Source organism: Leuresthes tenuis, unplaced genomic scaffold (genome assembly GCF_036924035.1).
Source record: "Leuresthes tenuis unplaced genomic scaffold, fLeuTen1.0.hap1 SCAF_3, whole genome shotgun sequence".
Taxonomy (NCBI): domain Eukaryota; kingdom Metazoa; phylum Chordata; class Actinopteri; order Atheriniformes; family Atherinopsidae; genus Leuresthes; species Leuresthes tenuis.
The window spans coordinates 28,432,892-28,456,198 of record NW_027325357.1 but is presented as its reverse complement, the minus strand read 5'-3'; the positions used below and the strand labels follow the sequence as shown (position 1 = coordinate 28,456,198).

Genomic DNA, 23,307 nt, shown 5'->3' with positions numbered 1-23,307 from the left:
ATACTATATACATACCAATATATATACTATGGCATGCCGTTCAGGAAATTAAACTTTGAATATATTGAATGAAACTCTGAATATATTGAATGAACCTTGAATATATGGAATGAAACTTTGAATATATGGAATGAAACTGAATATATTGAATGAACCTTGAATATATTGAATGAAACTCTGAATATATTGAATGAAACTTGAATATATTGAATGAAACTCTGAATATATTGAATGAACCTTGAATATATGGAATGAAACTGAATATATTGAATGAACCTTGAATATATGGAATGAAACTGAATATATTGAACGAACCTTGAATATATGGAATGAAACTCTGAATATATTGAATGAACCTTGAATATATGGAATGAAACTTTGAATATATTGAATGAACCTTGAATATATGGAATGAAACTTTGAATATATTGAATGAAACTCTGATTATATTGAATGAACCTTGAATATATGAAATGAAACTTTGAATATATTGAATGAATCTCTGAATATATTGAATGAACCTTGAATATATGGAATGAAACTGATTATATTGAATGAACCTTGAATATATGAAATTAAACTTTGAATATATTGAATGAATCTCTGAATATATTGAATGAACCTTGAATATATGGAATGAAACTGAATATATTGAATGAACCTTGAATATATGGAATGAAACTGAATATATTGAATGAACCTTGAATATATGGAATGAAACTCTGAATATATTGAATGAACCTTGAATATATGGAATGAAACTTTGAATATATTGAATGAAACTCTGATTATATTGAATGAACCTTGAATATATGGAATGAAACTTTGAATATATTGAATGAATCTCTGAATATATTGAATGAACCTTGAATATATGGAATGAAACTGAATATATTGAATGAACCTTGAATATATGGAATGAAACTGAATATATTGAATGAACCTTGAATATATGGAATGAAACTCTGAATATATTGAATGAACCTTGAATATATGGAATGAAACTCTGAATATATTGAATGAACCTTGAATATATGGAATGAAACTTTGAATATATTGAATGAAACTCTGATTATATTGAATGAACCTTGAATATATGGAATGAAACTTTGAATATATGGAATGAAACTCTGAATATATTGAATGAACCTTAAATATATGAAATGAAACTTTGTATATATTGAATGAAACTCTGAATACACTGAATGAAACATGACTGACGTCAGACCTCACGGAAGTGCCTGCGGCCATCTGCGGTCAATGAGTCAGTGCGCCCGGAATCTCGTAGGAGGAATATTAAAGAATGAGGACATCATTAACACACTGGCGAATGCAGTACGGGGCAAAATCCTCCCGATAACCCTGCTCGTTCTTCTGCTCGTTCATTCAATATATTCAAGTTTCATTCCATATATTCAAGGTTCATTCAATATATTCAGAGTTTCATTCAATATGTTCAGAGTTTCATTCCACATATTCAAAGATTAATTTCCTGAATGCCACAATATATATATGTATATATATATATATATATATATATATATAGAGAGAGAGAGAGAGAGAGAGAGAGAGAGAGATATCTATATTATATAGATATCACATTTTATATCTATAATAGAGCTCTATATATTTTGAATTTCCCCCACTGGGGGATGAATAAAGTATTTTTATATTCTATTCTTTTCCATTCTATATACACATTTTGACCTGAAGGTTCTGCAGTCCTCAGATCAGAGCACTGTGACAGAGATCAGAAGTTTTCAGGCCCAGATACAGCTACTACTGTTTTTGTCCAGTGCAAATTAGAGGTTGTAACGTAACAGGAGAGATGCCAAAAGAGATGAATGCTTACTCAAATCATAGTAGCTAGTAACAGTGATAATACATACAGAAAATCATATACTTCTATAAATATAAGAGCTGGGAAAACAAACGGCAAGTGGCTGAAACCATCAACAGACATCTGAAAGCAACATAAATAGATGGGCAACGAAGTGCTGATCACAGAAATATGTGAGGTGAGTCTGACTGCTTTAACACAACACTATATTGCAATAGCAGTAGTATTAAATTTATCTGCTGCCACATGGAAATAATGCCAATGTGAACGAGTGGCTTTGTTGCTGTGGACATGCAACATCCTTGTTATGGTGTCCTGTTGGATCCATCCATCCATCCATCCATCCATCCATCCATCCATCCAAATTCTCTGAAAAGCAAGCATTTCAACCCCAAAAAGTATAATTCATTTGACTTATTTTATTATTCCTTATTCATTTGCGTTACTTTCACAGTCCCAACTGGTTCTGCACTGAATATGCTGAGTATCTTCTCTTCATCGTGGCTCCCTGTGAAATTCAGAATAGAATTTAATATTCTTCTCCTCACATATAAAGCTCTTAATGACCAAGCTCCATCATATCTTAAAGATCGCATTGTAAGATATTTTCCCAACAGAACACTTCGCTCCCAAACTGCAGGTTTACTTTTGGTTCCCAGAGTTTCTAAAAGTAGAATGTAAGGCAGAGCCTTCAGTTATCAGGCCCCTCTCTGTGGAACCAGTTGCCAGCATGTGTCCGGGAAGTACACACCCTCTCTAACTTTTAACTTTAAACTTTCCTTTTTGACAAAGCTTATAGTTAAGGATGGCTCAGGTGATCCTGGAACATCCTGGGGGGGCTCCTATGACACACCTTTCCTTACTTTGTTCTCTTTTGTCCCCCTTTGATTTCCTCATATGATATTATGCACATTTGGAATTATCCACCGATATCTCTTCAAAGTTTCGAAGAGAAGTTTCGGTGCAATCTGTTGGTTTCCCTGGCTAGAAAATTGTTTTTGAATGGGCTCTATAGGTATGAATTGGACAGATTTCTAATTTAATGAACTGAATTCGATTGGATTATGATTACAATTAATTCGATTCTAGTTGGTTTGAATTGGACTGTATCATTGAAGTGCCTTGAGATGACGTTTGTTGTGATTCTGCACCGTATAAATAAGAATTTAAACTGAATAGAACTGAAGTCCGAAAGTATAAAGACTCACATAAATCAATTTTCAGGGGCAAGAAGGGATAGTTGTGAAGTGTTACAAAAGTAAGCCTCTCTGTAGAGAGACCTTCATTCAATGCCTTAATGAAATTGTTATTCTGTAGCCTTATTTAATGTTCTTGGTCACTGTTTGGTTACAGTGCAATTTGAACAGCTTGACATCACTCAAAAACCTAGGATAAAACTCTGTTTCTCTGTTTTTGCTTTCCTCTGAATAAAGTGCTTGCAAAATGTCTAACTTTTTTTTTAAGGAAGCTTGTTGATTTCCATGCTGAGGACACTCATCTTTTAATGCACTGTTACAGAGTCATCTTCTTCTTTTTTTGTATTTCTGTGAGGCTTGTCTGCATAGATAGGCTACCATTAGCATTAAAAATATAATATCATCATGATATTTCCGTTGTGTCACTGTTGCACAAAGGAAGCAGATTGTATCACATTACCATTCTAAAATTCCTTCGAATATTTTTGATACTGAAAATATGGCAGATATCTTGTGCACAAAAATAGATTACTGAACTTTCCACAAAAGAACTGTCAACACATGTTTTCATAGGTTTCAGAAAAACTTTGACGCCAGTTCTGGGAAGACAGGTCAGTGTAAGTGTTTGATAGGCAGCTGAGCCTCTGAGGCATGCTGTAAACAGTGTGCTGATATCGGTGGCTGAAAAGCTCCTTAAGCTAACGGACACTTTTGTTAGAAGTGAGAGATTAACATAAACCGCAATATTCAGCATTTACAATACAATCTTGACATTCTCTTTTCACATTTTAAACAGTGCAAAGTAGCACACCAAAGCTTACTGAGTAATTAGCTGTTTAACTTGCAAAATGATGTTAGAAGTGAACTTTACTGTAAGGCATGTCTCTTTGCTTTCTCAGGGATAAGCTAAGCTAAGACATACCTGACAAAGAAGTAATATCCAGGAGGTAAATGTTGGCTGTGATTATTGTATGTTTATGTCCATGGCTTTTTTCTGAGCTAAAGAGTTTTGTCCACACAAGTGATACTTTAGAATACAAGTAGTTTTCTATTGTGGTTTTAATGGTTTGCAAAAAATTTATGCTAGAATTCGTCAACATTTAACTTCAGTTATTTACTCCCCTATAGTCAGTCAGTTTAAAAGTGTGGCAGTCGTTACAGCGATTTTCAGATCAGATCATTTCAATATTAATAGAATTTGATGTATAAAGTAGGAAGTGTTTTTTACTGGTACCATAAAGGCTTGAAATGTTTAAAGGATGCAGGATATGCTGAAGAATGAATGCTGCTGTAGGGCTGTTTTGGTTTACTCTGGGTGCTCCAGTTTCCACCCACAGTATAAAGGCAAGTATATTAGGTTAATTGGTTGCTCAAAAGTCGCTGTAGGTGTGAGTGCGAGTATGCATGGTTGTCTGTCTCTGTGTGAACTCTACAAAAGACTGTCTATCTGTCCTGCAAGTACCCCGCTTCTCATCCAGTATCAGCTGGTATCGTGTCCCTCCCTCTGCAACACAAAGTAGAAAACCACCGGTTTAAAATGAGATTCTGCTGAAAGCTATGGCATAAAAAAAAAATTCAACGTTCGCTGTCAGTAAGTTTGTGGTATAGCTCAACTTAAGTGTAAAATGGGCAACATTTAATACTGATCGTATGTCTGGTTTGTTTCAACATACAAGCATGTTTAAAGAATCTGCTAATGGATTTTCATAAATCATACAGATACAACTATTAGAAACAAAGAGCTGCCTCAAAGGAAGGAAAAGACTTAAAAATCTAACGCACAATGAGATTGATTTTGAATTGGTCTGTGAAAAGTAAATTATTCACTACATATTGTCACAGAGAAAATAGCTGCTAAAATATGGGTATGATCTTTGAGTAAAGGTTGAAGTCAATAGAATTGTATTCAAACCATCAGTAAATAATTTTGAAATGGGCCTAAAATACAACGAGATAAAAACTGTGCTCAGCAGTAGCCACGGCTTTGTGTTTACTGCTGAGCACTAGACTAAACTGCTGAGCATGAAACTAAAATAAAATTCAATAAATTTCTCCCACTCCATGTTTGTGTCTGTGTTTGTTTTTGTTCACATGGGCCTAACTGACCCGGATGTAAGCAAAAGTTTTGCGAGATCTCATGTTTGCAAAAGTTTTGCGAGATCCCATCATTTTTTTTCCTCGTGTCCCCTTGGGGGCTCCGTACTATCAAACAAACCATATGCTATCTATGTTTCCACTGTTGGCTTGACATAATATATTTTATCCAGTGTCAGACGTTAAAGCCAATGCAGAAGTACCTTGAAGTCCATCACCCTGAGACTACCCTAATCATAGCCAACTCCTTGGGGGGGACACGAAAGCTTTCTGAAACCAACTAGGAAATAATCTCCCCAGCAAGTACTGGATGTCTCCTCCTGGTGGGACATGTCCAAAACACCTCCCTTGGGACCAAATGCCGTAGACACTTCAACTGGCTACTGTCAATGCAAGGACCGAACTCCTCAACCTACCTAAGGGTTAGTTCTGACCCATGTTTGGTGAAAGCTCTTTTCATCTGCTTGAATTCATGATGTCATTCTTTCAGGCACTATCAACAGCTTGTGACCATAGGTAGGCGTCAGAATGTAGATCCACAGGTTAATTGGCAGCTTTATGACTTAGATCAGTCTTTATCACAACGTACCGGTACAGCATCATTATCACTGCAGATGCTGGCCAAATTGGCACCTGTCAATCTCATGTTCCTTTCTACCCTAACTTGTGAACAAGACCTTGAGATACTTAAACTCCAATTGAGTCATTCCCAACAATGAGTGCACAATCTACACTTTTCAAATTAAGGACCGTGCCATTCCCATCAAGTTAATAAATTAATTCAAATCATTATACTGTTATAATGTTATTAACTAGACATGTGAGCTTGTGGTCATTTTTTTTAATGAAATCCATGATTTAAGAGATGTTAGGTCTCAAAATACATATTTTTGTCCAGTCAGTTTTCAAGTATGACCTTCTCCCCTGATCCCCTCCCCCTCTTGTCCAGATATGATAGCTTTCAGCGCCAAAGAAATAAAGCTAGCAACAACTGAACGGTAATACCAGGATTTAAAACTGCAGTTCACAAATCAGTGTCAGGGAGGCTAAGTCAATCCCTTATTTACAATCTATGGTTTCAGCAGGTGTTTCTCCATAATCTTTTATCTCAAACATTATGAGCATCCCTGCCCAACTGAGAGAATGAATGCCTACAGATCCTTTGACTTCCTATGGGTTATTGGACAAAAGACAAAATTACAAATAAAAAATTCTCAAGCAAAGTTGAAAGCAATTTGTCACACTGTCCACCACCAATCATTTGAGCATCACAAATTTGTGGAACACCACCACTTTGGCACGGTTGTGTAAAGTTTTGAGTGAATAAACCACCCTTCATACTACTGAGAGATATTCCAATTTGTCCACTTGGAGTGGGAAAGGTGAGGTTGACAGAAAGCAGCAGAGAAGACAAAAGACGTTTTGTTCCTTTGCCTCTCTTGCAAGTGGAATGTAAGTGTGGCCGTTGTGCACCAGCAAGTCAGGCCACAAATGTCACATTCATCAAAAGAATTGCCTCAGGCAGTGATAATTATCCCCTCTGTTGAACCTCTTTATTGTCAGCAAATCAGGCGGTGTTCATCAAAGGCATTGAAGCTCTGTGAGCTTTTGACCCTGTGAAGTGACGCTGGAACCCATTCCACGACAGAATTTTGACCACAACAGAATTTTGATGAACCTTGGTGACGTTAACATGAATATCTATTTCAGCCTCAGTATCAATTAGCAGAATTTACCATCCTTATTTCTTTCAGCTCACATTTCACTTCTTAATTAATCAGCACTATTAATTAAATTCATGAATATTTGCTGCCATTGGAATTGTTTTTCTTCTGGAGTGATACTCAGTGACTAAATCTATTTGTTGAAGCCTAATTACATAGACTTCTATCAACTTAAACTTACACAAAATTGCTTTGCTTATACGTGTCAAAGTTTTTGAAAATCGGTCTGACATCATAGCTATGCGCTCCCTTTGTTCTTCTGTGCAAAACTTAGAAATGCAGTTATTCCGGTCTGAATCGACTCCAGTTGGAATGCATGAACTCGGTTTGACTATGTCTGCAGCACTGTTTACTTTCAGTCATATGTGTAAACTTACACTCTGTAGTAAAAGTTGCCCCAAATGTATTTGTTTTACTTACCAAATGGTAAGATTTGTTATTGAAATCCATTCAAATGTCAATCTTTTACATCCTCGTAGGTGCTCGACTCTGACACATATGTGTGACAGCATATTGTTGATGCTGACAGATGATGCAGCATCATAACAATGCATACCATTCACAGCTTCATGGGCTAGAATCAAAAGCATCAGACAGACGTCATAAGAATGCTGCACAAGCTGATTGATGAACAAAATGGACAATATTGCCCATCCTCTACATAATATAGTGTTGAAACAACTAAGTATGTTAAGTCAGGGGCTAAGTAGAAATAAAGATAAAGTGCGGAAATCTCCAGCTTACCCCTCAACATGGTATTAATTTGTCATGAGCTATATTGTTTGTTAGGTGATTTGGTCAGCGCTGTAATAGGTCAGGCAGTAAAAGCCCAATACAAACAATCTGAGAGAGGGTATATTGCTGCTTTTGTAGCAGAGTCAGTCATATCTCGGTCAATAGATCAGTTCCCCTCTCATGCGCAAAGTGTATAATGAGACAAGGAGAGTGGTTTAATTAAATGGCCAAGCTGAGCCTTAATCATAGCTCAACATCACTGGAAACATACTGAGTGTTGGTTAGCATAAACTTGTTTTATTACTGCTTTCTCATTTGAAGTTTTTACCAGGTCAAAGTAAAAAAAAAAGAAGAAAGATTGTACACATTAGTGTGTGTGTGTGTGCACGCGTATATGGCTAAGAGAAAACTCACATTCAAAGATATTTTTTCCTTTGAGCATCATCTAAACACTCAGAATAATGTTTGGATTGTAATACTTGATTTACATGTTGTGAGACGGTCAGTGCCTGAAAAATTACTCGGCTTTCCCCTTCCTCTCTTCCCTCCTTCCTCCCCCCTCAGTGCCTCCGCTCCCTGACCCCAGCTACTTCTGCAGAAGTTTTTGCCAACATGTTCATCAGATCCCCTGTGTTACAGCCAAACAACCTCACAATGAAAAATGCCCCCACATTTCCCTGGTTTTATAAACACAGTTTGAAACAAAAAGCCCTTATCGGACCAGTATATTATTCACTGTGTTAATTGGAGGGAAAATAAATGTATTGTGCATCTTGACGGCGCTGTTAAAACAAGATAAGGACCACACGAGCAGGTCCGACGGAGTGGCTCTTAAATGAATTGTTTAATGGACAAAGTGTGAACAAGTTGGAAACTTTCCCCCCCTCCCTCTTTTTCCTTTGGTGTGACCAGTTTAGTAATCTCCAGGAAGATGTTATTAAGAGGCCATGATAGCGAAGCTGGTGTTGTTTCCCTTTGTGTGTCTGTACTTATGTCATCATGACAAAATGTGATCCTGGATAGCTGAGGACAGATTTAGTCAACATTACACATTCACCACAATGTAATATGCTGCCACAAAACTGTACAGGAGTGAAGTTGAGATTGAAATTATAGCTGAGTTTGAAGATGTGCGGTCCAACCCATAACACCTAAGTAGTCATTTAATATTGTAGAGATGTGTACTAAGTACTGTGGTGATGGGTTGGAATATCAACATGATGGCTTGTAGGATTTTATTTCAAAATAATTTTCAGTTTATGTGGTGTCAAGGTTTCTGTCTCCCAGTCAATAAAAGTTGTAGATCCATAAAAGTGCACACAGCCAACACCTGCAGCTCTGATGCTCAAACCACATGGACATGGAGCTTTTCTCCAACGGAGGCCTCAGCAGCTCTTGCTTTTAATTTGCCAGTGAAAGTTTCTTCTGTTCAGAAAAAAAAATTACGATCGTATCCGTTTTGAATAAATCGAATCATGATGATGAAAAAGGGTTAATAGCTGGGTTAAACATCGTGGAGTATTTTTGTGCTTACAAATGTGGGTGTATGCAACACCACAAACCATAACCTGGTTTTGCTGCCTCTAATGTCAATTGAAATTGAGCAATAAAAGATCATTTTATCATCACCTGCTTTGAAATTCATATTTGGTAAAGTCTGAGCACAGACAATAAAAACAATACGTTATTCTATAATTGGTTTGCTTCCTGCTTCACAGGTTAGAGCAATGAAAAGTCAGTCCATCCTGTATGAAAGCAAACTCATTGTCCACTTTGAATAACTACAGTAAAAATGTCAGTAATTATGTTTGTTTAGTAGAGGTTTTACTGACTGCTGTCAAGTGATACCATCTGTTGGAGAAAACAGCACCACAAATACCAACCTGTGCGTCACACTGAGCATGAATGGGGACAAGAATAGGTATAGAGCTCATATGGAGGTTGAAAAAACCTGCCACCAGACAACTGGCTCTGACTCAAATTCACTGACTGATTATTCAGGGAAAAAAGTTGAGAAATAAGTGTCTGTAAGGTCAGACTGTGTACATTTGTTTGAGCAGTTAATTGTGTTGCACCGTGTTGTGTCTGTTGTCAGTTTTCTGCTTTGCACAGTTATTCAGTTATTATTTCAGCCTTTTACCTGTAAAATACATTTACTAAATGTGTAACCTAACATTGTGAGAGTTATAGCAGTAAGTACTGAACATGTTGGGCAGAATTCTTAGAATTGTTATCTCAGAGCTTGTTCTTAAGAATGAAATTCAACAATATCACAGATCAGATGTGTTTACCGTCAGAGCAACACTGGAGATAAGAGGTGAAAAGGGCGTAATAGTGCACATCTCCCCATGAAGACATTTATAGCACTGAGCACGTGATCCGTCATAAACAGCTGAGTAACAAATGAAAAAACACAGATGAAGAGATACTCATCATACGAAGTACTCATCTTTTCTATCACCACCACACACTCGAACAGTCATGTCTGTATATGTGTGCCTCCTTTAGTGTGAAACTAAGATTGTGTAGTGTCCTAAAATTACTCAGTGGATGTGGAAATAGCACTGTCCATGGCATATACACTTTTTCCTGCTTACAATGAAAAAAACATTCTACATGTCACATTTTGTAGATAAACAACAGCAATGCAATCACAGTTGTTTCAGAAATCCTAATTCACACATGGCTATGTACAAAAAAAACAAACATGAACAGCATTCCGTGAAAAAATAAAGTTTCATTAGAAACCATCAATTAGTACTGGTCATACTGTAATAGTACAAATATATAAGGGCACTATTATACAAATGTCTAACAGAGGCAATTTCAGTTAGTATGTTTACTTGGCAGAGGTAAAACAAATGATAAGAAAAGCATAATTATATTAATACAGCTCAGTTCTCAAAAAAGACTCTTATTTGCATTTTTTCTGGTTCTTTTGTAAATGGCTAAATGTGTCAGAAATTGTGACTGAAAATCGGCCCATTTGGACTACTTGTCAATCCTTGGTCACTTGAAACATTTTGAGGCTGTCACTCTGCTCTAATAGAATCCTAATTTATAACAATAGCATCATCTGATAATATCCCCATTTTAGGAACTTAAAGGCAACATCTGTACAGTGATTTGTGCTTTGTTTCCATGTACGATGATTTCTCACACAGAAAGTTGGTAGCTGCACCATGCCTTGAACTTTATCTCACACAGTCCACAACGTTGAGTATCTGACATCCTTTGGTCAATATATCACCCTCCTGTGCATGTTTCCTGGGACAAAGAAGCATTGTTCAATTACGTGGCAATAACTCAGTATGACATACTGACTGTTTGGTCTGTTCTGGACATACAACTTTTACCTTGTAATCAAAATGAGATGAAAATACAATATACAGAGTATTAACTTTTAATGAGCTGGTGTGAAAAGACGTTGCCCAAACTGAACTGTACTACAGTAGTTGGTTAGACACAACAGTAACAATTTGCATTCAGTGAAATAGGCACAAATGCAATTAACAAAATGCAATCACCTAACATGACCCCAAGCCTTTATCTCATCACTTTGTAAGTCACAATAAGGAGACTTTTATGAGGTTTTTTAACACAATCTGTCCGTTTCCTGTAAATATGTGGTTATTAATTCCTAACTCCAGCCTTATACAGGCCGAAAACTTAACAAAACCTGACAACATGAATTAAGTTTCAAGTGACAATTGTACCATGAACACTTGATGAAGGGGAGTTAACATAATGCCATTTACATTCTACGATGTTCACCTGCTGTGTGTCACTGCATAATGATGTCCTTCACCAGTGACATCTTCCTTCATGTCAGTGAGAATGTTTACATATCAGTTGATAAAACTGAATGATAGTGTTAGTCAAACTGAAACCAGACATTCTGATAAAGATGCAAAAAAGCAAGTCTCATTAAAATCGCACAAAACTGAAACTCTTAAAACCGGACTTAAGCACCCAGATAAATATATCCAACCAGGCTCTAATAGGTCCAAACACTTGCAAAGGCTCTACAGTTCCCAGTTCCCTCTACAGTTCTGCCTCGACTTGGAAATAACAGGAGACACTAGTGCACAAAAGAAGGAGAAGCCAGTAACAACAGAGAGTGATCACATGGAATAACTTTCTGTAAAAAACAGTAAAGTGTAGGGCTCTTACAAAATGTACAGTCCTGTAAAGCTTTGTGAACATACCACTGCATTGCAGACAGCAGAATTGTTTTGTCTCTTTTTTTGTCTACATCAAATAATAAGTCAACAGAAAGAAGTCCAGTACCACCGTGTTGGAAATGACCACATCACCAGATTTTCGTTAAAAAGCTTCTTTTGCTTCTGCAACAGAAACATGGCCAATACTTCCGATCACTTAATTAACACAACGTTGTTAACTTAAAGATCATTTCTGAAGATCTCTCTCTGCGTTTGTCTGCTTCCTAAAGGTTTTCTTTCTGTTTAGAGGCTATTTTGCTTTCACCTCACTCCAATCTGTTTATTAAAGTCATGGGTAAAGCATACCTTTACCCTCGAACACCGCTACATCCACCAGCTCCTTTGCTCTTAACCCGTCAAACGAAATGTGCCTGACTCGCATTTTATCATCAATGGCACTTCAGTGTTTTCCTTCAAATGTACTTTGCATAGAAACATGGCTGAAGGAGCCAAAGCCATCGGGGCGATGTTGAAATATGCAGTTTGAGGGAGACACAGCAGACTGTATTAATTACAACATATCACGATGAGCGACGGGTCAGACTTGACTGACCGGTGGAGGTGAAAACATTAACTTTAAAGAGCTTTAAATGTGACCACAATAAACAATGTTGGCATTTTATGCCATGTTCATATGAAAGGCTTGAGTTGTATTTTGTGCGGTAATAAAAAGGTTTTTACAATTTGATTTGGTTATCCTTGCTGTAAATATGTAATCAATGAATTTATGTGTTTTAGAGAAGGCTGATTGAAACTTGCTCGAATTGTATTCTAAGCACGCTATGAATATCCTTCCAGTCAGGGAGGAAGGAAACATAGTCAGCAGGTGGTCTGGTTGGTTTTACCAGGCTTGCTGGGGTCAAGCCTGTCAGGTGGGGGGGTCAGGCAGGTGAGGCACAGAGGGGAACAAAGAACCTACACCACTAACAACAACTCACCCCCCTACTCCACCTTCCCTATCCCGTCTGCCTTCCTTTCCTCTTAGAACAATCACCACCAACAGGAACAGGAAGTGATGTGGAGAGGAGGTTGATCTACCCAAGGCAGTTCCTTTTGGCCGGGTCAGACGAGGAAAGAGAGGGTAGGAAAGACAGGCGTGGAAATGAGAAAAGATGGCAGGGTAGAGGTGGCAGGGTATCCTGTTTGGGTATGCGTGTGATTTTCCTATTTATAGAATATTCAAGTGAAATCTTTTACTGTTTTTCAGTAGTGACTTATAGGAGATGACGTAACTACGTGAGAAGTAATTTGGTGTAACTATGTACAATATGTATATCCTGCTAAATATCATCATCATAAACACAATTCCTTCTCCAGACAGATATTGGAAGATGCCCATCTGACCTTCACAGTGGCTAAGGCCATGACCACAGTTTGTGCCCCCCCCCCTCCCACACACACACACACACTCTGTGGCCTCTATCATTGTTATTTTGACTCTGAGGCCCCTATGGCAGCCAGTCGGAGTGCCAGTGTCTGGAACGTCTCCCTTCCCTCAGTCTTCCTTGAGAATGTGAGCTGACATGTGGCATTGAGAGTCAGCAGCTCATTCCTGCACTCATAGTGCAGACACAAAGCATGTGGCACTTGACAGCGATGCCCGATGAACGACGCACGAGCTGCAGCAGTCCTGCCTTTTAAGATGTGGCTGAGGGGTCCCTGCCCTGAAAGGCGACACCTCGGCCTGCGCCACAGAGCCTCCTTACATCTTTTCTTTCCCCCCACTTGCGGACTCTTGTCTGTCCTCGGTTGCTAATTTCCGTCACACTTTCTCTTCTGCAAGGGTTGGGGGCAAGTCTGTGTTGTATGTTATTAATACTATTGTTAACTGCACACTCAAGGCTGGCCTTCCTGACTCAACTCATCATGTTACAGGTATATTGTGGACAACAGAGAAATTGAAAATCCTGCTTTATATAAAACCATCTATAAATATAACGGAATGCCTTGTCTAAATATGGTTAGACGCAGGCTGATTGTCAGTGAGCAGACTTTTCCATGACACGGTACAGTACGGTTCAGTACAGTACGGCACGGCTCTTTTTTTGGTTGTTTTGTTTTCCATTCTTGGCAGCACTAAGTTTTTATTTCTCTGGTCCTACGTCATCCAAGGTTCCAAGAGAGCTGAGCTGATACTGCGTGGAAACACTCCACTGACTGGTCAGAAAGAAGAATCACCTGTGGACGTACAATAAATCTTTACAGCAGCACACACACACCAACCATTTGTTCTATCAAGTCATTTCAATGTCAGATGGGTCACATCTTGTGTGCAAGACTAGTGAAAACATGAGCATGTTTATTGATCACAAGCATGGATGTGTTTGGCGTCGTTAATGATCACTCTGAAAAGATACTCAAATCCCCCTGAACTAAAAGCCCGTCGCAAACTAATTTATTGCAGTAACTACTTTGTACTCATCACTTGTAAGTCACCTTGAATAAAACCGTCTGCTAATTTAATGTAATGTACTAAACACACAAACAGTGAAGTTGTTTGTCTTGCCTGTGTGGCTTCAGCTTTGCACAATGCAGCGATGAACAGCTAATTCAGCCCACAGTTAGGGCATATTGTCTGTGATGGAAAGCAGAGCAGGGAAGAGCCGTGCTGAGTCAAACTGAGTCGTGTTGTACCTTGCCATGGAAAAATACCATTCTTGGGAAAGAAGCAGGGTTTTGGATTGTGGCTGTATCTGAGATTTAAGGGATTTCATTTCTGAGCTTCAAAATATGAGTTGCTCCAAAGTAAAAGAGATGTGCAACATCAGGAATGAATGCTGGTTTCCATTTAGTTCCCTTAGTTATACAAACTGCTGTTTTTTTTTTACCAAAATGCTTAAAAAGTTCTGAGAAACAGTTGTTGCTTGTTGTAATCTGGGATATGACACAGCACCTTCTAGAGGCCAATTTGTACCGGTAACTGGCTTAGATTTGGATTTAGCCCTAGAACAGAGAATGGAAGTGGTCCCCCACAGTCAGAAACATGCTTTGTAGTAATTGATTGAGCTTTTGTTTATTTCTTTTCATTGCATTTCTCTGGTGTGAAAACAGCATGAATGAATCTGGCATTGATTTACTTTGCAAGCATCTTTATTCTGTGTACAGATGTATTGAAATCTCTTACGAAGTAAATGTCATCTGTTTTTATAGAAGACAAAAAGGAACTCTAAGTACCTTCAGTAAAAGTGTCATGAAGCAGTAAATTCTTCCAAATATTCTGAGAATCTCACTTTTGATATTCAGTAATCCATTTTATCAGCTCATCATATGTTAATATATTAAGTCTTGATCAGAAGAGTTAGTTGACGATATTGTTTGAGTTGTTTGAGTTGAGTTTTAAATGCATTGCATTGCTTTTGTACTTTTGGTTTATACAGTATGTTGTTTCATTTTTAGATTAAGCTTATTGTATTGTATTAGTCAGTGAATCAGTATACCAAAATTTAATTCCAGTGTACACTAACTGGTGTCTGAATGACAAACAAGTAGCTGTTCTATTCTATTCTATTCTATTCTATTCTATTCTATTCTATTCTATTCTATTCTATTCTAATAGAAATAGTCAACTTAGCCTGTTCTTAATGTAAAAACTCAACTGAGTTCAAGTAATTTGGAATATTTTTGTCAAGTATTATAATTTCTTAGACATACATACAACGCATGTCCTCCCCTGCTGACTGGTGTGTTTTGTGCCATTTCAACAATTTTCCTATTCCTTCCTTCAATTCTGACATACCCTTTTCACATTAAAAACCTAGTATTTTACTGCAGTTTTAGTTTGATGTGTTGATAGCCAATGGTTTAGAATTAAGGCTGTTGTCAAATTAAGTTCATATGTTTTAGCAGAATACCATCACTAAAAGAAACATAAGAATGAACTGCAGGGCAGATGTAGACTGAATACATGTCATTAATTGTCTGATGTCTTGATTCATGTGTCTTATTCTTCTTTTCTGCTAAGCCATCACGTTCAATCAAAAGTCCATTTACAACTGAATTAGAATTCATTGTTCGGGTTTAAAAGGACACTTTTTAGCCCATTGTACGGAGTGTTCAGAGATCAAGGTCAGCTCACAGCATCGCTGAACTCTTATAAAGGCTCAGCAGTACGTAAGAAGAGTAAGATCGTGATTGTAATTTCAAATGCTGCTGAATACCTCATTTTGAAATTTCAATCTAAAATGTAAAGACACCCTAAGCTACACTTACTGTTGGCAGACAAATTATTGGCCCGTCATCCCCTACTTAACAAGTGAGAAGTGGAACAGTGGAAACTCAAAAACAAAAAAAAAAGATATCTTAACGTAATAATCTGTATGAAAGAATGTAGACATACAATTCACAATCAACTTCTTTTTGCAATGAGAGCAAACAGGTTTTGTTGTGGTGACAGAATGTCTTTAGTTACAGCATCAATAGGGGTGGGTGGGGGGTGGGGGTATAAACAACAGCAACAATTGACATATTCACACTTATCATACATTTGAATATGTGTTGCTCAGTCTTTATTTATGTAGCTCTATAATCTTTGTACAGCTTTTGTCACATTTCAACAAATTGTAGACACGGGTGTCCACATACAGCGCAAAGTGAGACTGCACCAATGGGTCCAATCACGGTTCTACTTTAACAATTCTACTGAATTCTACAGAATACAAATCTTCTTCTGATTTCTCAAACTGAATGTCTGAGATTCAGACAATAACATTTCAAACAAGCACATAAAACCTGAATGTCCTGAGTACCAAGGATAAGCACTAATGTCAGAAATGAATCAGTATTTCAATTTGCCATCCAAATTTGTGAAAATGACCCAAGGAAACAAAAAATAGAGGTTTTGATGAGCAAAAAATTTAATTAACAGAGAATGCATACGTGATCATTTCAGAGAGGTTTTCATCATAAAATATTTGTCCAAAAATACTTAATTAATTTTTGAGTATTTAGTTATACAATTCTTCTTATTAAATCAAATGATTGTGACCTCCCCGTTGCTCTATTTGACCTGGTTTGAAACCTGTAATCCAGTGGAAAGAGGGAGTGACTGCTTTTGGAAGCTCATTATGAGTCATATAAATAAACACTCATAAGTATGTAAATGCCTGGAAAATGAATTGTTAAATATTTCATTCAAACACCACTGGCATTAATGTGCTGTGAAAATAGCCTCCATCCCTAATTTTTCAAACTTTCCAGTTAAACTTGGAATATGTGTGTTGGGATTTTCTCCAATTCAGCTGTAATTTATTAAAATACACTCAAAGTTTAAATATGCTGCACAGGAAACTTGTATCATTGATATTTTTTGATTATGCACTGATCTTGTTAGGCAGTGCAAGGATTTGCATAATGGTATTATTTCACTCAGAACATATATGCATATACAGATGATACTGAAACTTTAAAAGAGCTCCAGACCCAGAGTCAATTTGATATTTTGTACAGTATGGAAAAAGTGAACATTGGTGACTGTCAGTGAGTTAGAAAACATTACTTTTCCCATGGCGCCACCTCATGGATTAATCTTGCCAGTGCCGCCAAACGGATAAAAACAAGATTAAACAACAACAAAAAAACAATCAGCTGAATAATATCATGTGACGTTTGGAGACCACCCCAACCACAGATGACTATTTAAAAACTAGGCGATGTACTGTACTGTATCACCTTAACGTATACGTTTGTTGTCTCAGAAACATTTATATTTTTCATGGCTGTTTCAACTTATCCACATTAAAAAATGAAAGATTACAGAAAAAAACAAATAACTTTTTTTTGTTCCATTTTGTGGGCTTGAAAGCGATTAAAGTGGGTGCAGTAGTGACCTCCTGCCTGCGGAGGCGATGTAGTGCGTTACCTTTATTACAACAGGGACCACACGCGGAAGGAAACCCGCCATTGAATCAAACTCGCAACGTGAGTGATACGTTAAAGTGCACGCTTTTAAAAAGGTGCAATTTTTGTCGCATACCCACCGTTGGTATTTTGTTGGAGGAATGGCGTATAGAGGACAAGGCCAGAAGGTCCAGAAGGTTATGGTGCAGCCCATTGTATCCTTTTTATCGCAGTCAACGGCATACGGTTGAATCGCTTTCGTGCGTAATTTAGCATGTAGGCTAACCTTTGCGTTAGCTCCTTCGCTAATAGATGCTCGTGCAATTTCTGTGAATGTCTTTTAATAAAAAATCAGGGACCGACAGGTGCCCTTGCATAGGTAGTTACGGAGGTTTTAAATGCCATACAAGTAGTTTTACAACAATGAAAAGCATTCAAAGGACCGTTGTTTTAGAAAGTATCCATCATATTTATTCTGCCGCGGTACGAGCTTAACGTTAGCATGGAAAACCATTCAAACCAGGAGGTTTCAGATTTTAGCGCTGCTAACATTGGTGTTGAGTATTGTTGCTAAACAGCTATTTACAGCTTATTAAATTCGCGCTGTTTTATTATTATATTAATGAAACTATCAAACAAAATGGGGGAAAAAACACAAGACATGAACATAGTTAATTACACTTGAGATTTTTGCGGATCCAGAGCATATGGTTTTGTAACCATGTACATTTATCTTTTTTCCAGTTTTATTCTTGACGTGGTCTTCATCAGTGTTTTAAATGAGTAACGTAAGATCATCCACAACGAATGTGCAGCTAATATTTAGTATTCACATTTGTAATTCATAAAGGGATTGAAAATGAGTGATCGGAACGAAGAATGGAAGCATATCGCACTTTTAGGTCATTGTATTCCAAATTGTCCACTTTTTTTGCTTTTAAATTTTTCAATTAAATTCCTTGATTCCACGGTACAGAACCTCATTTTTAGATACCTTCAAAATGTAAGTAGTTAACACTTTAGCTATGGTTTATTCCAATTTGTGACTTCTTGATCGAGTGTATTTCTAATTTAATCTACCTTTAATTCCCAGCGTTCACGAATCCAGGTCTGGCTGTATGAGCAGGTGAACATGCGGATAGAGGGCTGCATCATTGTAAGTTATTCTTTCTTTTTTGTAGCTTTTATTGTATAAAATAACAAACAAGGTATAGAACTGGACCAACATGATGTGAGGGGAAAAAAAGGTATTTTAAAAGAATAAAAGCTGAAAAGTGGTTTGTGTGTACATATATATTTACCCCATTTGCAATGAAGTCTCTAAATAACATCTGCTGCGACCAGCTACCATCAGAATTCATGTAAAAAGTTAGATAAGGACCACCCGTGTGCAACCTTAGTGTCACATTAGCTCGGTGTACATGCACCTGTTCTGGAAAAAGGCCCCAGGATGCAACATCACTAATAAAGAAGCACTGTTAACCCCTTCATCATGAGGCCTATTTTTTCTGCCTCCTGTCTGAAATGACATACTCAAAGTAAATGGAGTCTATCTTCACAACTACAAGGGCAGTGTGTATAATATTGGTTTCAAAATTAAAGGTAAGACCAGTGAGATGACTTAAGAAGTATCAGAATCAAAAGATGTGTTACTGTGTCAGAATAATTTAAACTAGAACACAGGCTCTGCCTAAAAAAAAACAAAAAAACAGTGAAAACCCTGTTTTTGAATCATAGGATAGTCGCATAATTCATCTAGGAATTAGTAAAATAATATCTCATGGGCAACTGTGCAAAAGTATATGATTAAAAAAAGTGAATTTGAGCAGTTTTATAGATGTTTTGCCACGATTTTATACAGGTGGAACCACCAAATGTGCCATTTGGGCACATTTTGGCTCCATAACTCCCATTTGACCTTTCTCGGGTACCAGGCTGGAAAACTAATTCCCTAATATATCACTATGGTTATTCATTCGATTCAAACACAACTGTTTTTGACTCATTTTGAAAATCCAACCAGCCCTCCATACATTTTCCCATTCAAATAGATAAAAAAAAAACAACCACAACAGATATTTGCTGGAACCATTTACAATGCAGCCCCTTAGGGGCAGGCAGGGCGTTTACTTTAACGGAACAAAATGTTGTGGGGCATGGCTCCATCATGAGTCACACGAATGTCTGGCATCGTGCCCCTCCACAAAGCACAGAGTGACCTGGCACCTTTTGCACAGCATCTCTGGCAGTATTTCTGCTTTTTGTCACCCTCCCTATCTTTTGGCACATGCAGGTGGGGGTTTTGGTGGTGCTAAGCCTTCACCAAAATCCAGCTTTTCTTTTACTAGCTTTTCCGCAGAGATCTTCTAGGTGTATGCCTCTTTCTTTTTCATCATCCTTGTGAAGCTGTTCACTGCTGCAAACATCAATGAAATGGTGCAAATCCACACTGCCCATGAAATGGTTGCAGTCCAGTACAGCGCTGGGCATAGGCACGCCCACCAGCCTATTTCACAGTTTGTCCAGTAAAGGCTTCATGCACTGTCGAACACATGCTCATTTCACAGGTGTTCGTTCACTTTTTAAACAGAAGTGTGCCACAGTTGTCAAATATTTTTGGATTTATTTTTTTTTGTAAGAATTATTCATAAATGGTGCAGAACATCCAACAAGAGTAAGCCTCAGGAAATCAGAGATGAGGATTAGATGCCAAAATGTTCTGCAGTTTCAATGAAACTTTGGTTGTTGTTGGCTCACAGCTCTTTAACTGTTTTAGGGTTTTGATGAGTACATGAACCTGGTGCTTGATGATGCTGAGGAGGTCCATATGAAGACTAAAAACAGAAAGCCCCTGGGTAAGAGAACCTTTTGAATTTGACATTTACATTGTAGTTTTACATATACAATTATCTTTAATACAATATTGTACCAGTGTCGTAGCAAGAAAGTACAGGAAACATTAAAGTCAAAATACATACAAAATACTGTTAGTTTTTTATCAAAAGATAATAACGATATTATACCTAAAGTACCTCACTCTTGCAGTCCTCATCAACTAAATGTTAATATCAGATGGAAGTTATTCATAAAGTTTGTCTCTATCATTATTACAATCAACTGGGCCTGGAAGTTTTACGTTACAGGACTCACGATTTGAATGCAGGCAAGAGTGAAAGAGAAATACAATGTGTGGCGGGAGCACGTTACAAAAGACTGAAAAGCGTGACTGTCACGCTCAATGCGTGAGACGTGACAGCCCTGCGTTACCTGGGACTTTTGAGACAGAAGACGCTGTGCCACAAGCTCCCCCGCGAGAGTCGCCACCATCGCTTAGCAGCGTGTCAAAGACTTTATCTTCGTGCAAAGTAATTGCATGCTGTGTGGTCAAATGTTTCAGCATTTTGAAGGTATTTCCCCCTTTGATGTGATCAAAGCTCTGCACGTGTTGCAACTGGCCCTAGCAGAGCTATAGAGTATATACATATATGTATATACTCTATAGCTCTGGGCCCTAGTATTGTCCTTTTTGGGGAAATATAACCAAACTTTGGAACGCTTCTGCCTCGACGCCATGTTGCTCGTGAAGTAATAATTGTGTGATTAGCATGGGAGTCTGCTAGATTTTCAGAAGTGTTCATTGCTTGAGTAAACAAATTTCCCATTATCAGCATTACGTTATGGGGGATCACTTCTAACTAGGTCTCAGCTTCTTTCACTATGAGTCCATTTAGCTGGCTTGCCCTTAAAGTGCCTGCTGGCCTACAAACACAAATGCATGGATTAAGTCTCAAAGCGTCATTTCAGCTGCAGCCACCCTCTGTTGCCCATTGCCGTCAGCTTACTGTGTTGTTTAGCATAGATTTGGAAAAAATGTAGAGATGTCAAGATTTTCTTCATACAATGGTCCATAAAGTTTTGGCCCTGCGGGACAGTATTGTACTACATTCTGTATACACTTTTGTACAGATGTAATGGTGATCATCGTGCAGCGAATCTCACTCTTACTTCAGATAACTTCAGATTGATGCCTCAGGGCACATCCTTGTCCTTTTTGGGGAAATATAACCAAACTTTGGAACGCTTCTGCCTCGACGTCATGTTGGAAACATTCTGAGCCAAAATACGAAGCGTGCACATGACGTCATCGCGCAAATGTGTCAGATGTTAGCAGAACCTATAAACGGGATCGTTAGGCAGGTGGATTAACGATTCCACAGAATCGAGCTGCTGGGAGCCGGTTCTCGAAGAGAGAGTGTTGAGTGGGAGGTGCTTTAGTGCAGCTCACCGCTCTTACAAATTGCATCGTCACCAAGTAGACTCTGTGATGTCGGTTGCTGTTTGTCAGCACACATTGATACAGCACAGAGCAGCCTCTGTGCGGTAAGCGCTACTATCCAAGTCTACCGAAGAGAGGACTTCACGAGCAAATAAAGAGTATGCAAACCATAGTCGAAATGGTACATGGCATAGCTCTCAGCTGGACGAGCTGCATTTCCAACCCCTTCTTTGGAGCAGCCCGTAAGATCAAAATATGTAAAGAGTTCTAAAAGTATGGAAGAAAAAAAAAGGAACATTTTATGTTTTTGTTTTTTTTTTGTTGTCTGTCCCTGAAAAAACAGATCCTTTTCATTCTTGTAGATCCTCTAACTGAAACTTAAAGCCCATTTTCATTTTTGATGACTAGCTAATATGGCAGATGTGTCATGGGCAAGTTGTGTATTTCAGGGCTGAACTGCAAGTTGGAGTTTTCCCTGGATAGCATTTTCTGTTAACCAATTTCTTTCAAAGTAAAAAAACAAAATAACCATCACAACTGATGAACTTGCGGTGGTTGGTTCAGATGTCTATATGTAATTGGGGAAATTGTTGTATTGTTTCATGTGAAGAATGACAATAAAGTTCCTTTTGACATCAGGCAAGTTGATGGGTAACTCAGTGCTTTGCCCAGAGCTGAACTAACACTTTGTATCTTGCCATCCATCATCTTTCTTTCTGTCCATGTCTTCCAGGGAGGATCATGTTGAAGGGAGACAACATTACCCTGCTGCAGAGTGTGCCCAACTAGTGACAGCGAAGATGCCTACAAATCTTGTTTTTTTTTTTTCCTTTTTTTAATTTTTTTTTTTATGTTGAGTATGTTTGTGTTTGTAAGACATGAATATTCTAATTGTTTCTCTCTACCATAAGGTCCACTTTGAGAATAAAGTTTCTTTTTTTTCTTAAAGATATTGATAATTTCTTCCTCTAAATTCTGTTTATATTCCAGTTAGTATATTTGGGTCATTTGTCTGCACTGCCATCTAGTTGCAGACAGCATAAATGCAAAGCGCACTTATGTAGGTCAAATTCACTGCTCCGAATATAGTCAAACGGGGCAAAAAGGATTTACATGTTATAACTATTAAACCTCTGGAGTTTTCAGTTGTCAAGTGCAAGTCCGTGAGTAGAAAAAATGGTAGAATTTGCCCAAATTGTGCATTTTCATGTGTAAACAGAATACTTTGATGGAATACATTACGTATACAAACTAAACAAAACCTAATCATTTGTAGAGAACACTTGTAACTCTACCACTGTGCTTGCAATGTAATGCTGAAGAGAAAGTATCGTCGCCGAAAAAAACGCACCAGCTAAACCATTGAACAATCTTCTCTGTTTAG

At 37.8% G+C, this 23,307-nt stretch overlaps 1 protein-coding gene across 1 annotated transcript; it reads left to right on the top strand.

The window, feature by feature from the left end:
• Positions 1–17,679: 17,679 nt before the first annotated feature.
• On the top strand, positions 17,680–22,871 carry snrpe (small nuclear ribonucleoprotein polypeptide E). Its single transcript, XM_072382914.1, has 5 exons — positions 17,680–17,862; positions 18,624–18,650; positions 18,741–18,803; positions 20,424–20,502; positions 22,657–22,871. The coding sequence occupies exons 1-5, from the start codon at positions 17,809–17,811 to the stop codon at positions 22,710–22,712; spliced, it is 279 nt and encodes a 92-aa protein (XP_072239015.1). The 5' UTR covers positions 17,680–17,808; the 3' UTR covers positions 22,713–22,871.
• The last annotated feature ends 436 nt before the right edge of the window (positions 22,872–23,307 follow it).